Source organism: Notolabrus celidotus, chromosome 13 (assembly GCF_009762535.1).
Source record: "Notolabrus celidotus isolate fNotCel1 chromosome 13, fNotCel1.pri, whole genome shotgun sequence".
NCBI classification, from domain to species: Eukaryota; Metazoa; Chordata; class Actinopteri; order Labriformes; family Labridae; genus Notolabrus; species Notolabrus celidotus.
The window spans coordinates 17,056,372-17,073,332 of record NC_048284.1 but is presented as its reverse complement, the minus strand read 5'-3'; the positions used below and the strand labels follow the sequence as shown (position 1 = coordinate 17,073,332).

The 16,961-nt window shown below is 41.6% G+C and overlaps 1 protein-coding gene across 1 annotated transcript in view; it reads left to right on the top strand.

Annotated features, from left to right (window-relative positions):
- Positions 1-16,961, top strand: part of LOC117823825 (protein eva-1 homolog C) — a 114,574-nt gene that overhangs the window by 11,623 nt on the left and 85,990 nt on the right. The window contains exon 2 of the mRNA XM_034699067.1: positions 16,332-16,555. Within this exon, the coding sequence (XP_034554958.1) occupies positions 16,332-16,555 (224 nt within the window). The remainder of the gene's footprint in view (positions 1-16,331; positions 16,556-16,961) is intronic.

The following is a 16,961-nucleotide window of genomic DNA, read 5'->3' as shown; positions in this document are numbered from 1 at the left end:
AGAGAAATATCTTTAAGCTTTTTTCTATGTTCAAGCAAAAAATAAGTGAATAAAGTTGCATTTGCTACTTTTTGGTGTCATTTTCAAACCAGTAGTCTTAAAAGGAATACGTCTAGAGACATGACGTATAGGGTAGAAAAATATAATATTATTGGGTGTACTTGGCATGTTGGTTATTATGTAATAACTCTGTCCTATTGAAATATTTCATGGAAGGTACATCATGCTTAGCTATTGGTTAATTGGTAGGTGTCAGGCTTGGTTGAACTGCAATGATTTGAGTTACATTGATTCACCTGCCTGCAGTTTGCATTTGTATCGTTTGTATGGTGAATGTGATTTATAGACATGCTGCAGCTTCAACACTAAAACCCTTGGATTCTGTTTACCACCCTGCTCGCAGATTCATTACTGGTGACAGATATGACACCCATCATTGTGTCCTGTATGAGAAGGTTGGTTGGCCCTCTCTTGAGCAGAGGAGAAACAAACACTGTTTTTTGTTTATTTTTAAAGCGCTTGCTGGAAAGCTTCCCACCTACCTTACAGACTTGTTGGAATGGAATTATGGATCCTACATGAAATAAAGGTTTTGAATTGAATTGAATTGAAAGTACTAGGAAGTACCATATGATATGTAAGGTGCTATTGCTCACAAATTTACAAAAAAACAAAGGCTGTACAATTTGCTCAGATGTCAAGAAACTAGCCACATTTTATTATTTCATTGAATGGCAAACCATTTGAAATATTGTGTGAAATTTTATGAAAGGAACAAATAAACCTCATTGTTGTGCTAAAGAGGAAAAGTCAGTGCAATTCATCCTCTGGGGACATTGAAAAGTTTTGTCCCAGGCCATGCCATAGATGTCAAGATGGCTTACTATAGATTTATGAAGCTCAATAGGTGCTGGCAAGTCAAGCTAGCAACTTGTAAAGGGTTATTTGGGTCTTTTTTGTTGATGATGATGATGATAATAAATATTCTGTTGTAAGGAGTAGTGCAGAAAATTATTTTATGTAGCAGCAGACATCACACAGACCTGCAGGCTGCACATTTAGCAGACAAAAGGTTATACCCAAGGAGATCCCAGGTGGCTGCAAAAGCAAACTCTCTCTTTAGTTCTGAATGAATGAAGTAAGGTAAGCTTTCACTTTAAGTCTTCTCATTCCTGTAGATCAGCCTGTGTTTGTTATAAATGGAAGCAGATCTCCCTGCTAAGTCCCATTGGACATGCTGCAGACGGCTTTTCACTCCCTCAGCTCCTCAGGACTTGTTCTATTGCTTGTTTTCACAGAACAGCCCCCCTGATAAGCTTGTTAATTCCCTCAAAAAGCCCAGCCATTCACTGCCCACCAACTCCCACCTTTTTTTTTTTTTTTTTTAAGGAAATACCTCTCCTCTGTTCACAGCGCATGCTTGGACCTTAGTAGAGGTATGCTGTCTTGCTGTTATTGCATTAGAAATAATGACTGTTTTTTTTCAGGGGATTTGGGGTTTTTGACAATGGATAAGGGCAGAAAATGACAGAGCAATTTGGAGGCTACTAGACCATAGTAGAGTAGAAAAGAACAGCAAGGGTGTAATGAAAGGAAAGAGTTGCAAAGTGTTAGGGCTGTGGAAGTAAATAAAAAACTAAGTTTATTGTCTGCATGACTAATGTCAGAGTACCTGCTGGTGTGGATCTTTATCCTTTGGAAAAAGACAAAAAGGGAGCAGTACTAGAATTAATATCTGCTTGCTTGATGAGTCATGATTGAAAACTTTACTGTTTTAACTGTATAGCGAATCCATTAGCCTATCAGATAAAGCTTCACTGAATATTTTGGGGTTAAAATAAGATCTGGAGGCGCCGGTTTGGCCTAGTTGTTAAGACGCATGCACAGAGGCTATAGTCCTCAGGTGGGCGGCCTGGGTTCGATTCTAACCTGTTACCTCTTTCCAGCATATCAGTTCCCAGTCTCTCTGTGTTCCCAGCTCTATCAACTGTCCCATCCTTTCTGTATGAAGGCAGAAAACCACAAAAATATAACTTGAAATAACGAATAACCTCTGAAACAAGATAATAACTTTGAAATCACTCTACTTGGGACAACAAATAACTCTTTAACATCCTGGATGTAACACCCCAAGATCTACCCAAACCAAACAAGAACAATTGCTTTACCAAAAAGAAAAATGTCTGCAGTTACAGATGAGATGGGTAATTTAATTTCTCCCTTTTTTTAAAAATGTATTTAAAGCTAGGGTTGGTAGTCTCGGTAAACCAGCATGAATTTGAATGTAGCTGCACATGGCTGCTGTTAGTACTCACAACTATCATGCTAGCATTATCCAGTTGTACTGGTGACACGATATCAGGAGAAAAGTTATAATACATATAATACTGTAACAGCTCTACTGTTTGTTAAACCTGTTCAGTGTAGATGTTCTTAATTCCTACAGTGTTGACGGTCAGTGAAGGCATCAGGAGAGATGTAGAGTGTGCGAGTGGGAGAGAGGAGAGGAGAAGTTCTTCATTCATTCAAACATTGATTGTTGCTTTGTTGGTTGGCGTGATCACGGCCGACAGTGACCGGTTATTAAAACTCAACGTGTTCACGAATCGGCTCGTCATCACTACAGCGTCCAGACGGACGCTACAATAAATATATATTTTCTGTAGGACTTACTGAACGTCATTAATTATTCTACTTGTTGGTGAGAGCTTTTTAGACTCTGATCCGGACTACAGTCCTGAGCAAAGCACTTCATCAGGTCAGAGGGGACAGGCCCAAGGACGAGCGAGAGGGGCAGTAAATAGAGTCAGGGGAAGTAGAGGCAGGAGACGGGGACTCGGAGGAGTGCACGCCGGGGAAATGTACGCGCAGGAGGAGGGCAGAACGGCTGGACGGGATTTGATTGGTTTAAAATTTGGGGAGCCAAAAAACGGTGGTTGGTGTTTTCCCAGGTTTACTCTGGCTGTAGATAGCAGTTTTTTTTCACTCTTTTTTAGGAACACATCATGTAATGATTGCCATCAGGACATAAAGATCATTTTAACCAGTATGACAAAAAGTGTTTCTAAATCTGATTACCAACCCCAGCTTTAATATGAAATGGAACATTTGCAATGCAATACAAAGAGACGTCTGACCGTAATAGAAGAAGAATGAATTAATCTGTTATCATTACAGTAACACAAGTGTTTTTTATAACCTGCCTTTGCATTAAAGCAGTTGCACACCTTCACAATAGTCTCAGCTCAACCAGTGAAGCACAGCATCAGCTCAGGCAGAGCGCACGGTTCATGCATCATTCACAACAGCTTCGTATCACAGTAATGTGGTTACAGACTCTGACTGAACTTCATTTAGTGAAGCAAACCAGTGAAAAGAAATGGTTCCTTTATCACCCCTTTGTCCATCTGACTTCTCCAAGCCTGAAGCTACCACTGCCCCACCCCACAATCACTTGGGGAGGGCGACTGAAGAAAGACACATCTGTCGTTCACTTTGCAACAATCACACACTGCTGTGTCTGTCTCCTGTCTGCGGTTAGTGAAGAGGCGATCTGGCTGCCACCCAACTCTCCCAGGCCGTAAAAGTGACCATTAAAATGACTGATTCCTCTTCCTCTACATCACCCTGTGTCCCTTTTTTTCACCAAACACCAGGGAGGAAGTTCCAGGGGCCTCTGCCACCCATCAACCCAACGTATCTCATCCCACAAATGATAAGAAATGCAACACACAAACATTCGGAGCGTCAGAGTAAAAGCGTCCTCCTGCCTGCTGCCCTTTGACCATGAGGGTCATTCGAGGAGGCACGTGCTAACAGAGGTCATGGGAGGGCTTGGGTGTGACCAGTGTTTGGTTTTTGGGGGCTCCCTAGGGTAGACTTAGTGGCCACTTTCCAACCATGAGGCTCATCATCTGGCCCGGCAGATGTTAAATAGCCTGTCACCCCCCGAGGAGGAGATTTAGACAACAGACCCACAGGTGGATGCCCTCCCTTTGTCTGTCAGTTAGTGTATGCTGATGGCCTGGAATATTCACCGCAGATGTGTTGGTAACATGTCTGAGTTAGCCTTCTCCTGTCAGCCTAACCTTTTTCTGTTGTTTAATTTAAGCTAGAGCACTTAGTGTGGATTTGTCTCTTGGCTGAGTGTGGTTAAGAAAAAGCCGGTGGTGCAGGTTGCGTTCATGTTCATGCTTACTCTGCTTTATCCAGCCTGATGCATGTTGGACTGAGCATTCCTCAAGCAACCTCCTCTATTTGCCTGGCTGATAAAACTCCACTTTGTAGCTTTTGATCTATTTTGACTTTGATATAAATCATAGCTCATTACATTTTGGCAGCATAGCCGTCCAAGATTAATTGCTTAACGTCAGTTTGGCAGGACTAGTTAAAGCAGAGTATCTTTGGGAATCAGCGCCTCATGATTTATGGCCGTTGCCTTTGCTTGGTGCTAACCCAGGAAGTAGTACTTCCAGCATGTATTGACAGAAGACATGGAGGTATGGAGGTCTGGGTATTGGATGGACAACTAGCACACCAATTTCTCTTTCAGGTGACCAAACTCAAAATACTGTCAAAAGTTAAATTTCACTTGGTTTTCAACTTGTTACCAACTATCCCCTTACTATGTAAAGTGTTTGTTTTGCTTACCTTAAGGCTCCTGTGCAGGAGACCAAATTTTATACTGATGCCTCTTAGTGACCAAGACCATTAGGGTAAGACGGACTATTTGTTTTAAGTTATTATAATGTCTAAAACTGCTGGTGGTGGTGGTTGTCAGACAATTTCAATAACTCAATGTTTTTGGGTTCCTTTTTTACGGTTACAAAGTAAAAGGTCAAAATCAGCAAAGAGGTAAAAGTACCTTTTACTTTGTCCCAACGGGGTGCCAAAAACGAAACAAACCAAAAGTAAGTAAGTAAGTAAGTACGATTTATTTATAGAGCACCTCTCAAGAACAGAGGTCTTAAGGTGCTTTACAACAACAACAATAGAAAAACATTAAAAGGCAAAACAGTGAAAACATGACATAAAAACAGACAGATTAAACAAAGGCAAGTCTAAACAGATAGGTCTACAACTGCTTTTTGAACCTGTCAACAGTGTCCACAGTTCTCAGTTCCAGAGGGAGACTAATTGTAGCTTTAACTAAGTTGCCTTGTTGCATTTGAAACAACCAAACTTTTTCCAGAACCAGTAACCACACTGTACATGCTGCAGCTGCACCCTTACAATAAAAACAGACACTTGAATCCAATGAAACCAATGGTTTGCCAATTTTTATATTTATTCTCCTCTTGTAATATTGCTTTTGTTTTTTTGTCCACCTTTAAGTGGAAGAAGTTCCACACAGCAGTGTTTAAACATGGATTAACTCATTGACACAATTCTATGCCCTCGCAACTGTCTCGTTTCATGTATTTAATCCTGGTGAGGCTGTAATAGTCAGGTGGATATCAAATAAATGTTTAAGAGAAACATGGAGAGATATGTGGTTAGATATAGTTATTGCTTCAAGCGGGGCGCTTCACCACATCGGAAGAGTTTTTACCAAAGTATTGCAGAGTGCCTTCCACCACATCCGTCAAAACACCACTATGACTACTGTACAAGTTGCTTTCTGCTATTTTTTAACCACTTAGCAGTGAGTGCTGTTAAGTCTTTATATTGTGCTTCCCATTGGCTCAATGAAGACCCTGGGGCTACAGCTACCTCAGTTGATTATAGGTCTGGGAGACAGCTGCTGATGGATTCATTTATCTGTGTGTGAACAAATAAATAAGCTATGTTTAGGAAAGCTGGGGGGCTGGAGTGAGTCTGGAAGTTTGTTGTTTATGTCCAGCAAGTGGAAGTTTGTGCCTCTGTGGGTTTCTGTGTGGGTGTGTGTTTGTGTGTGTAGGTGTTAGAAAGATAAACCATCTCAGGGAGGAGGAGAGGACCGGGCAGGCAGAGTGTTTGTATTTGTGTCTCTGGTTTTAATGACCTCAGCTGCTCAGGCTCCGGCCTCTGACTGTCTGTCTGTGTGTTTGAGGGAGGAAGGGGGGAAATATAAGCAACTCTGCCTTTCAAATTAAGAGAACATTGCCCAAGGATACATGCAGGCCAATGGACGAGCTCATGTGGCGGTTTGAAAACAATTGGGTAATGCACACCCTCATCCTCCGAATACCACTGACTGTTAGTGCATCAGGGAACCAAATCCAAACATGAGATTGTGTTTTGTTTCTCACGTATGGTTACCCGCACTGATGACAGACTGAAAAGGTGAGACAAACAATATACGGGATATAAATGTTGCATCAACCCTGATCTCCAATGCTTGTCATATCAAAATGAAAGTTTTACCTCTAATGAATGGAAAAGAAACCCTGTTTATTCCTATGGAGAGCACACGTGTGTGTGTGTGTGTGTGTGTGTGTGTGTGGGGTGGGGTTTAAATATGTGTTTTGAAGGGCCTCAGTGGGGTGAAATTCAGGGGGCCGAACCTGGTGTGAGTACGCCCCCTAATCTGACACTCCTCTATTAACTCAGTAACTGTGTCGTCTGTGTGTGTTGACATGTTCAGTAAGTATTCTGAGAAGTCTGCTCAGTTCTGCAATCCTCAATGATGGCACATCCGACAATTATGTTTGCATATTATGTAACCAGGTGGGCTGCAACTAATGACTATTTTGATATTCGACTGCTTGATTACTGAAGCACTTAATCTCCTATCTGGATAATGAATTGCAAACAAACAATGAGGAATGGTTCTTATTTAGCATTTAGCTGTTAAATTTAACGCCAGCCTTTTAAACTTGAAACACCCCTTTAAAGATTGCAATCTAAACAAACTTTTGTTTTGGTCTAAAACAGTGTTAATGTAAGGTGTTGACTGGTTACTACAGTACGCGTTTGCACCATTTTTTAGGTAGAAGGAGAGGAGGAAGGAAAAGAGATGAGAAGAAGAGAAAAGGATGGAGTGATCTCTGGGAAAGGTTTCACATTATCACACATTAGGTGCATTTCGACCAAGAGGTCTGGGGTCTTTTAGCCCCCAGAACTACTTTCCCTGGAACTAAAAGGTTCCTCTGCCCCCATTGTTGTCTGCGTTTCGACCGTTGGCTGAAGTCCTGGGTAGATTTTGCAAATCAGGCCAGTGACGTATGGAGAAAAAAAATTATATTAAATAATATTTTTAAATCTTAATAAAAAACTAAACTAGTATGCATACCCAGGAACTCCCTCTGTGTTTTATGAACTGTGTAAACTCCACAAACACCGTAACGTTCAACCGAAAGTCCAAGGACCTTTTTGAAAAGTACTACCCCCCAAGCAGGGGCTTTTCAGGGGGGATATTATCTACCCCTGAACTAAATTTAGACCCTGGTTCCTCCGGTCGAAACGCACGTAGTTCAGGGGTAAAGTCTCTAGTTCTGGGGTAAAGTTCCTGCGGTTGAAAAACGCCTATTGTGGCTTTAATGTCAAAATGGGCCTTCTCTTCAAACGCTTCTATATTAATGACATGCTTCCATGATATGCAAGGTGAGCTTTGCTAGTTTTGCAGGTGGCCCATTTTTTGCACCAGATTATTGAAGCCTGAGATTCTCCCAGAGTACTATAGTGGTTTACGAATGCTATGGTTTTGCATTAGCTGCTGACATGTTGCTTTGTTTTATCTATCTGTCACTCCCCAGTCACTGCTTTGCATGCACAGCTCTCAGCAGGGATAGTAAGGACACAAGATGACTCACCCTTCAGCAAATCAGCTCTGGAAAACAACGTTATGAATGCTCACTGCCTGAAAAACACACGTGAAAACGTTTGTTTGCATTACTTTTCATTTCAAATGCTGCTCAATCCTGATTGGATGCATGCATATGTTGAATAAAAGACCACTGCACAGCTCTGCCAATAACAAAGACGGAAGGAGGAGGAAGGAGTATATGTGAAATAATAATTTCCCTCCCCAGGATGAATAAAGTATTTCTGATTCTGATTCTGATAAGAATATGTGAAATGTTAAAACAGATCTAGCAGAGAGATTTTTGTTCATTGAAACCAAGCGGCAACCTCCAGTCTAAAAATATGAGTCCAATGTGGAAGTGCTCAAAAACTGCAGTTCATCGAGGATCCCCTTGAGACTGGCTCCGGAACCACCTGAAGTCACATACACATGAATGGGAAAAAGCCAATCTTTACAGCAGAAATAAACATGTTTACAGCCTGGTACAAAAGACAAGTGTAGTCTGGATAGCTCATTTCTCTATCAGTACACACTATGGGGTGTGATTTTTTTTTTCTAATGTGGTACTTTCAAAGATATTGAGATTATGAGTCTTCCAATGAGAGGCACAGCTGACTTGATTGACAGGCGGGAACACTGTAGCTGTTGGCTAGGAGGCTCAAAGCCCGCATCTTTACGTCACAATTGCTCAACAGCAGCAATATGGCTGCCGCCGCCGATTTGCTTCAAAACAGCGCTTCAGAAACAGATGAGTAACATCATGGATACTACATCCATTATTTATACAGTCTATGATTCAAACCCAGCCGATCATGATAAGGAGTGTTAAAGATAGTCTAAGCTCCCCGTCTCTCCTTTGATGATATGAGATATCAGACTGATGAATCATTAAATCTTAAGATCAAATACATGCAAGATTTGTGCCCTAACGTCAAGCTGTAACATGCTTTTTGAAAATACTGCACAAATCCTACATGCTTAAACTCAACATGTTCTGCAGCACTGGAAATTTCTTTCAAAGAGCCACCCACTAACAGTGCTTGAGTAGTTTAAAATCTAATCCTGCTCTGACTTATGTCAAATCTAACCTCTTAGTTTCTAGCCTAATATCTCTGTGCTCTTTTGCTGCCCTGTACTGTAGTGTGATTAGCAGGTAAGTAGGCTAATCCAAAACGTGACTATAGTAGCAAGACTAATGTATTGTAAGCTGAAGAATGCAGTGTGTTTGTGGAATGTATTTTTGCGACCCGAATCTGACTGGCTTAGCAGTGAGGACTGTACTTGGCACGTTCACTGTGCAGGTCGTTGGTGTAGCTTTCCTTTGACATCATGTTCATTGTGTAGCAGTGTGTGCCCCTGTGAACTTTTGCTCCTTTTTCTTCTTGTGTTTGAGGTTTTGTTTCATGTAAGCACACCTCATCAACCAGTCCCATTGAGCTTGCGTATCATATACTCAGATAAAGTTTTAGCCTGAAGAGTTTGATGCAGATTTATGATTTAGAACCAGTGGTTTTTCATCTTAGAGTCAGGCCCTGCTCTAGGCTCTTGTTTCGCCTCCGTGGTCTGTGGGGGAAAGTAATTACTACAGGGCATAAAGCCACCCGCTCTGGCCTTTTGGACCTCTGCTACCACATCCTGTAACCACTTTTAGAAGATCTTTGCTCTTTTTTTCTTAATCAGCATTTATTTGATTCCCTTTTCTGCCTGATTAAAACTACCACCCCAACTATTTTTGATTTGAATCAACACTTAGTGTCTTTTTTGGATCCAGTCTGTCTTTCTCTGCCACTTTCCTGCCCCGTCACTCATCTCTTCTTATACTTTTCAACATCTCTTTCCTCTTCACTCCTTCGCCCTTCACCAGCCTCTTCTTGAGTGCTGCCAGAACACGGTCTGCCTCCGTCTTTGAGGGAAACCTCCGCTCTCCCCAGTAATCACCACATAAAGGGAATTCCTTCTCCAGCGGCAGTCCTGCAGCTCCGAGTCTTTGAAATTTAGATGGTTTGTTGGCTATAATTTGCTTAAAATAACACCAATAAAAGTTATGAAGCTGTAAATGCCTAAATACCTAATGTACCAAGATGAAACAGGATGCAGCCTTTGATTTTGCAGCTTTCAAGAGCATATATGGGGTTGCTATGGAATGCTTTTTGACAGGTTGTCGCAGTTATATCTTTATAACACTCACATTTTCTATTTATAGACTTATGACTGATTCAAACACAGCCTTTAGATTATCGTTTAAACACAACATAAACATGCACTTTTGTGGCATTAAGCTAAGCTATAATCTGTTATTCTCAGATATGGTTTATTCTTTCCTAGTGTGAGGCTTTACAAAGCAAAGTGGTTTTAATGAGTAAGCAACTGAATGATAAGCAGAAATAAGCCTGAGATGTCATAACACGTCAGTTATAGTTCATGCTGCAGTGCGTTGTTCATGCTCCAGGCTCAGCCAATAGGAGGTGGCGGCATCTTTCAAACGCAGGGGGAAACCCTGAGCACCGCTGAGCACGAGCAACAGTCCAGACTCTCTCTCTTTCTTCTCTTGTCCTCCCACCTGACGCTCATGTCAGGAATACCTGTCGCACTTTTCTGAGGCAGACACATAAAACCTTAACTGAGCTGGCCACAAGGAGAATTTGTCAGCTTCCGTCAGCCATATGTGAAAGAAGAGATTGCACGAGAGGTCCCAATGTAAGAGCTAACTTACACAGACGCAATGAATGTTCTTGTTTGAACATATTTACATCCACTCTTCAGTAAAAATTCTCATAGATATGTGACTTGCCACAGGTTGCAGCTAATCAGTATTTCGCTGTGAGAAAACCCCTTTTTTTCTGAGACATGTTGACACAACACAGCGGGCCTTCACTAATCTCCATCATACCTGACCCCCTTCATTGCCAGGTCAGACTTAAGGGTCATCACATGACCACAAACGAGGAGCTAACAATCACAAGGGCCTGTGATTTCTGGCTTTACAAATGGCAGAGAGAAGGTTATGGTTGCAGCTGAAATGTGAACACTTGTACCTCCTGACAGGTTAAGTCGCATCATATGAGAAGAAGCCATGTGTTTTACATGTTAGAGACAAAAGGCAGTCATCTGCAAACATGTTCAGAACAAATCCCCATACTGCTTGTGCAGAGATTAAAGAGACCTTACAAGCCATTTCACGGGAGGGGAGACTTGTTTGTACATGACTTGCATCGAGACCGCATCCTCCTGTCTTCTTAAAGACCGAATAAACAAACTAGCAGACATAATAGTGAGGCGCTTTGAAAAGAGAAAGGGCAGAGAGCTAGTTAAGGAAGGAGTCTGTCCCCACATGAAAAGAAACAGGGGGGAGAAGGGAGAAGAGGAGACGCCTGGGTGTTCCTCCTGCATTGTTCGGCTTTCTGCCTCTGAGGGACACCTGTCATTGGCTAGGCGGTTTACACAGGTGCCTTTAACCCCACCTGATTTGTTCGGCCTTGAAAAGGAGGCTTCAGTCAACAGGTAGCGTGAAGGGAACAATAGTGACAATCCTGAAGGAGAGAGAGAAAGAGAGACGGAGGAGTGAGTGGGAGGAGGGTGGGATAGGGAAAACACACCTTGAGGGTTTGTGTGAGATAATCTGTTTGCCTTTTACTCACAGTCTCACTTTGAAGGGAGGAGGAAGGCGTATCGAGCTGTTGCTCAACCATCTCAAGAAACCCCTCCTCCCTTCCAAGTGGCCTGCTTTAATTCAAACATCTACACTCAGTCCTCTCCGTTTCACCCTCTTCATAACCTCGGCCTGGTTTCCATCGCTACAGGACTCTGTTAACTGGGGGCGGCACAAACTCGTGGTCTCTTATGGCACTGGCCCTCTGCCAAGAACCAGCCCTAATAATGTGATACTGTTACACCAACAACCACACACCCAGGCCCCGAGAGCCAAGCAGTGAGGCTTGTTCCTACCACGCTGTTTGTGTTGACATTTTGTATGCATGTGTTTGTGTGTGTGAGCGTGTGTGTGTGTGTGTGGTCTCACTGCTAGGGGGAGATGCCAAGATCTCTCACCCTGTTTGGAATGTGGCAGGCAGAGCAGACCTGAGTGTGAATGGGAAGTTATTTTGAAGGAGGAGAAATGAGAAAAGCTGTCATAATTGATAGCAAGACTTTGAAATTTCAAGTGATGTCAGGAGTTCAGTTATCACACAACAAAGGGCTGCTGTGTTAGAAAATACCCACCTTTGTGAGATTTTTTTGAGACTTGGCATTTAGAGATGTTTGTGTTGTTGTAATTTATCTTAGAAAGTAGATGAGTCCACACACCAGAAGCTGTGACATTTCAGGCTATCCACTTCCATCAGACATGAACTACTCAGGGGACACACCTCCATATATATATATATATACACCCCCTTTGGTCACCTGATAGGATACGTGAGTGTAATCATAGTGGATAATAATATACAGATTATACAGATTATACAATTGTATACATACACACACCTACACTCACATACATATAAAGATATATAACATCAGAAAAACACACACTTATAAATCTATACATATATACCCAAATGCACCTGTAAGCATACATTCTGATATTGATTCAGACTATAATTAAAGTTGATGTTCATCAAGTCAATCAGTCAATCAGTCAATCAATCAATCAATCTTTATATGGTTGAATAAGGCTACAAAAGTGATACGAACTTGTTATATATTAACCATAGACAGTATAAATAATGGACGTAATATCCATGATGTCACCCATCTGTTTCTGAGCGCTGTTTTGAAGCCATTCGTCGGAGGCAGCTATATTGGAAATGCGGAACTCAACCAGGCAGAGTGTGACATAAAGAAGCGAGGTTTGAGCCTCCTAGCCAACAGCTATGTGTTCCCGTCCGGGAGTCAAGTCAGTCATGTCCTTATTTGGGCAAAAACTGGTAATCTTAATATCTTCTGAACTGTCGCGTTAGAAAAAAATTCACCTCCCCGTACAGTGTGTGCCGATAGAGAGATTAGCTATGTAGAGCCAAGCCGTTTTTTGAACCAGACTGTAAACATGTTTATTAATGCTGCAAAGATCGTCTTCTTTGAATTGGTGTGTATGTGGTTTCCGGTGTTTCTGCAGCCAGCCTCAAGAGGATTCTTGATGAATTCCAGCTTATAACACTTCCGTATGGGCTTCATATTTTGAGACCGGAGGTTGCAACTTGATATTAACCAATGTCAACAGGTGAAAAACTCAATAACTGCTCACTGTACAAATCTTCATGAATAATCAAACCAAAGCAGCCATATAAACAACTGCTTTGATTTGCTTTTCCTTCTGGCTTGATCTGTGGCATGCAAATAATCTTTAAAAAAAGTCAAAATAGCTTCTCACGTGCACCTGCTCTCTATTTTCACAACCCAGTCACAGGTGGTAACCTGTTACAGAGAGCCATGGTGGTTTAATAACAATCTCTATTTAGAGACAGGCTGACCTTTCAAACGCCGGAGAATGTCTCTTGTTTCCCTTCCCTCCTCTTAACTGTGGCCATGGTGATAAGCGGACAATGTGTGTCTGTGTGTGTTTGTGCTTGCATGTTAACGCTCATGTTAGCTAACACTGTTTATTTCCTCTTGCCCACCAAACACTTACCAAATAAAAGGTAATTGGATGGCAGTGTGTCCACTTTGCAAGTGTGTGTGTGAGTGTGTGTGTTTACTTATCTGTAAATGTGTTTGCTGAGCACTTAGAGGGGAGTTGAGGAGTTGAGTTGCTTTGGAAGTTGATAAACAGGAAAGCTATATTGATTTTTCTGATTCAACGTCTTATCAAATAGCCTGCTTGTTTTAAATTCAGACGAGATTCTGTCTAGAGGTTTTGTAGTTTATTATGTCCTATAAGTCTCAGAAAGGGAGTGGTCATGCTCAGAGCAAAGTGTTCGTTTCTCCTCTTTTTTTGTCCAGCACATAAATGCTTAAGACAGGTCGAAAAAGACATTATATGATAGTAACCAGGGGATCAGCTTCCTCCCTTATCTGTCTTCCCCTCTCCCAGGCAGGAATGTTAATGGTGGCTTTGTGATGGCTTCAGTTATCCTGTGTGATTGACAGGCTGACTGGCAGCTCTCAAAGAGACATGTAATGGGAAAGCAATGTCTGCTGAGAGACTTCAATGTTTAAAAAGAGTGAGATCTCTTATTTGATTTGAAGCAGCCTCTGAGGTTAAATGAGTTCAATTGGTGCTTGTTCTATTAAATGGTTTATGTAACATCTCTATTCATAGTCTTGGTACAAACTGGTTTGTTTGTGGCAAGTAAGCATGGTTACAAGCAAGCTAATAGCTAACAGAAATTCAGCAAGACACTTAAGGAACAAGGTTTATCATAATATCTTTGTCAATGTAACATCTCTTTGACATTTAACTTTAGTCAATGTAACAACCACAGTGCCCTAAAATTGTTAGCTGACCATTACACGGTCTGGTAACATTTTGCAGAGCTAGCAAAGCCTTCAGATAGGCCTCTCAGTTACCTGTAGGAAGTATGTATGTGCTCTATCCTTGTGAAAAAAAATGTAATAATGTCAGGCTTTAAAATCATCCATGGCAAGAATTTTTCAATATCAAACACAGGAGTAAAATATTCCTCAGCTGTGACCTGAGGCTAACAGCTACATAAGCTAGGCATAAGCGTTACCCTCTCTGTGTTGTTGCGGTATTCAAGGCCTTGAGGCGTCTTCTAGATGTAAGCTGTGATCTGCCAGGGCTTGCTGATATGCAGCACCACCAAATGCCCATGGAAATCCTACATTATTGAACACAACAGATTATCAGAGACTCTTGCATGCTACCTACCCCCCTCAATAGTTGCATGGATTTAGACATTTGGGAATGAGAATTAGCTTGAAGAGAGACGGTTGAAATGATCAAATATTAAGACCATAGACTGTATAAAATATGGATGTAGTATCCGTGACTTCACACATCTGTTTCTGAAGCGCTGTTTTGAGGCCAATCGGTGTCGGCAGCCATATTGCTGCTGTTGAGCGATTGTGACGTAAAGAGGCAAGGTTTGAGCCTCCTAGCCAACAGCTGCAGTGTTCCCGCCTGTCAATCAAGTCAGCTGTGCCTCTCATTGGAAGACTCGTAATCTCAATATCTTCGAAATTGCCGTGTTAGAAAAAAATTCACCCCCCCTACAGTGTGTGCTGATCGAGAAACGAGCTATCCAGACTACACTCGTCTTTTGTACCAGGCTGTAAACATGTTTATTTCTACTTGGAGATTGGCTTTTTTGAATTGGTGTGTATGTGGTTTCCATTGCTTCCGGAGCCAGCCTCAAGTGGATCCTCGATGAACTGCAGTTTTTAGCAATTCCGTATTGGTCTCGTATTTCTAGACCTGAGGTTGCCGCTTGACTAAGACCCAGATAGACTTCATTTTATCAGCATAATATCAAGCCTTTCTATTTTATTTGAAACAAAGAAATGTAGGGGCGACGGCATTGAAGCCATTCACTTTAAAACATAGTCCTTTAAACAGCTGTCATGTATTTTACCATAATTGTTTTATTACTAGAAGCTGATTCACCAAAAGTTGTCCTTCTCCCTAAAACATATTACATGTGTATATATATATATATATACAATATATAAACTTCATATCAGTTTAAGTAAAAATCAATGTGTCTTTGCACCTCTTAAGTGGTCTTGCAAAGGAGACACAGATTGCTAGCTTAGCTACTACTAGCTTGTTTGTTTGTGCCCAACTTGTAAATAAAGTTATGTTTCCTTCGCTGGGATAGTTTTTTTAACAAGAGCCAAAATATCTTCAGAGGTCGTGTTTTCCCCAATGAAAAACTGAATCTAAAAACACTAAGGAAAGATGTTAATTGACAGTATCTCTTGGGCAGAGCTTTGGGGGCTGCTAGCTAAACTGATGCTAACTTAAGCTCTCAAAAAACAAAATTTCTTGATTTAGTTGAATGGTACCTATATTAAAAAATGTGATTGTCATAACATGAAACCCACAAAAATTGAGTGAGCTTGATTTATGTTCATGTCCAGGTGATAGCCAGTGTATATGTCTGCAGTAACCATGCGTTGCAGTAGTTTACCAGGACTGATTTGAATGATTTTGGCCACACTGAAACTGCAGTCGGCTGAGTAATTTCCAGGTTGGGTGCCTGATTCTAAGTTGGCTTTGCTTTAAAAACAAAACCCACAAACGTACTAAAAATATGTGCGGCTCCGCTATGTGCAACACCGTCAGTCAGCTGATTCACATTGAAACATGCTTCAAACTTATATTTCGTTCCTATCAGGAAGGTGTTTTAAGACCACATGATTTTTGTTCCACGTGATATATAATCGAAACAAAAAAATGTGTTTGAGTAAGTTCTTAACAACCAATGAATCGATACTTGATTTATTGTTGACATCCTTAGTACACAGTCATAGCCATAAATGCAATGGTAGTCATAATTGGCATAATAATTTATTTTGGTGTTTTGGTTTTCGGTTTTCGGCCTTGGTTTCCTCATTTTCGTTTTCTTTTTCGGCCAAGAATTTTCCTCTCGGTGCATCCCAAATAAATATCATGGTGACAACAGCTTCTGCAATTTGTGTCTCATAGGTTATCTATCAAAAGTGCTGAGGAACTACACTGAGAAGGCCTGTGACGGAGACTTCCTCTCAGTTCGCTGTCCGCCCCGCACCACCATCACAGTCCAATCAGCTTTCTACGGAAGGAAAGGAGCCTCAGACCCACAGCAGTGCCCGCAGACCTACCAGGCTCTCCTCAGATCTTATAACGCTCGGGAGGATGACCGGTATTGCTCTGTGTCCACAGCACTTCAGGTAAATAACTAAGCTCACACAGTCCTGGTGTGGTAATATTTCAGAAAATGACACCTTTGATTTCTTTCCTTCGTGTTTTATTGTGTGCCAGAACTGGATCTGATTTTGTTTTGGCACTTCTCCCTCTATTAGCACACTCTCCAGACTCATAGACACCTCTGTTTTCGGCTGCAGACCCTCCAGTTAGAAAGAGTTCTGTAGAACATTCAAATTGGCCAGGGGTTATATGGAGGACCGCTGATTATGTAATGCTTTGTGAGGATGTTTTCCGGCAAATTACACTCTCTAAAGAGGAAGCCGGCTTGTATGTTCTTGTGACACAAAGCGATTTCATGGGGTCTTTGCCTTTGCATCCTCTCCTAAATTGGGATGCGGCTGGATCCGAACCCCCGCTCTGCAGCTCCAA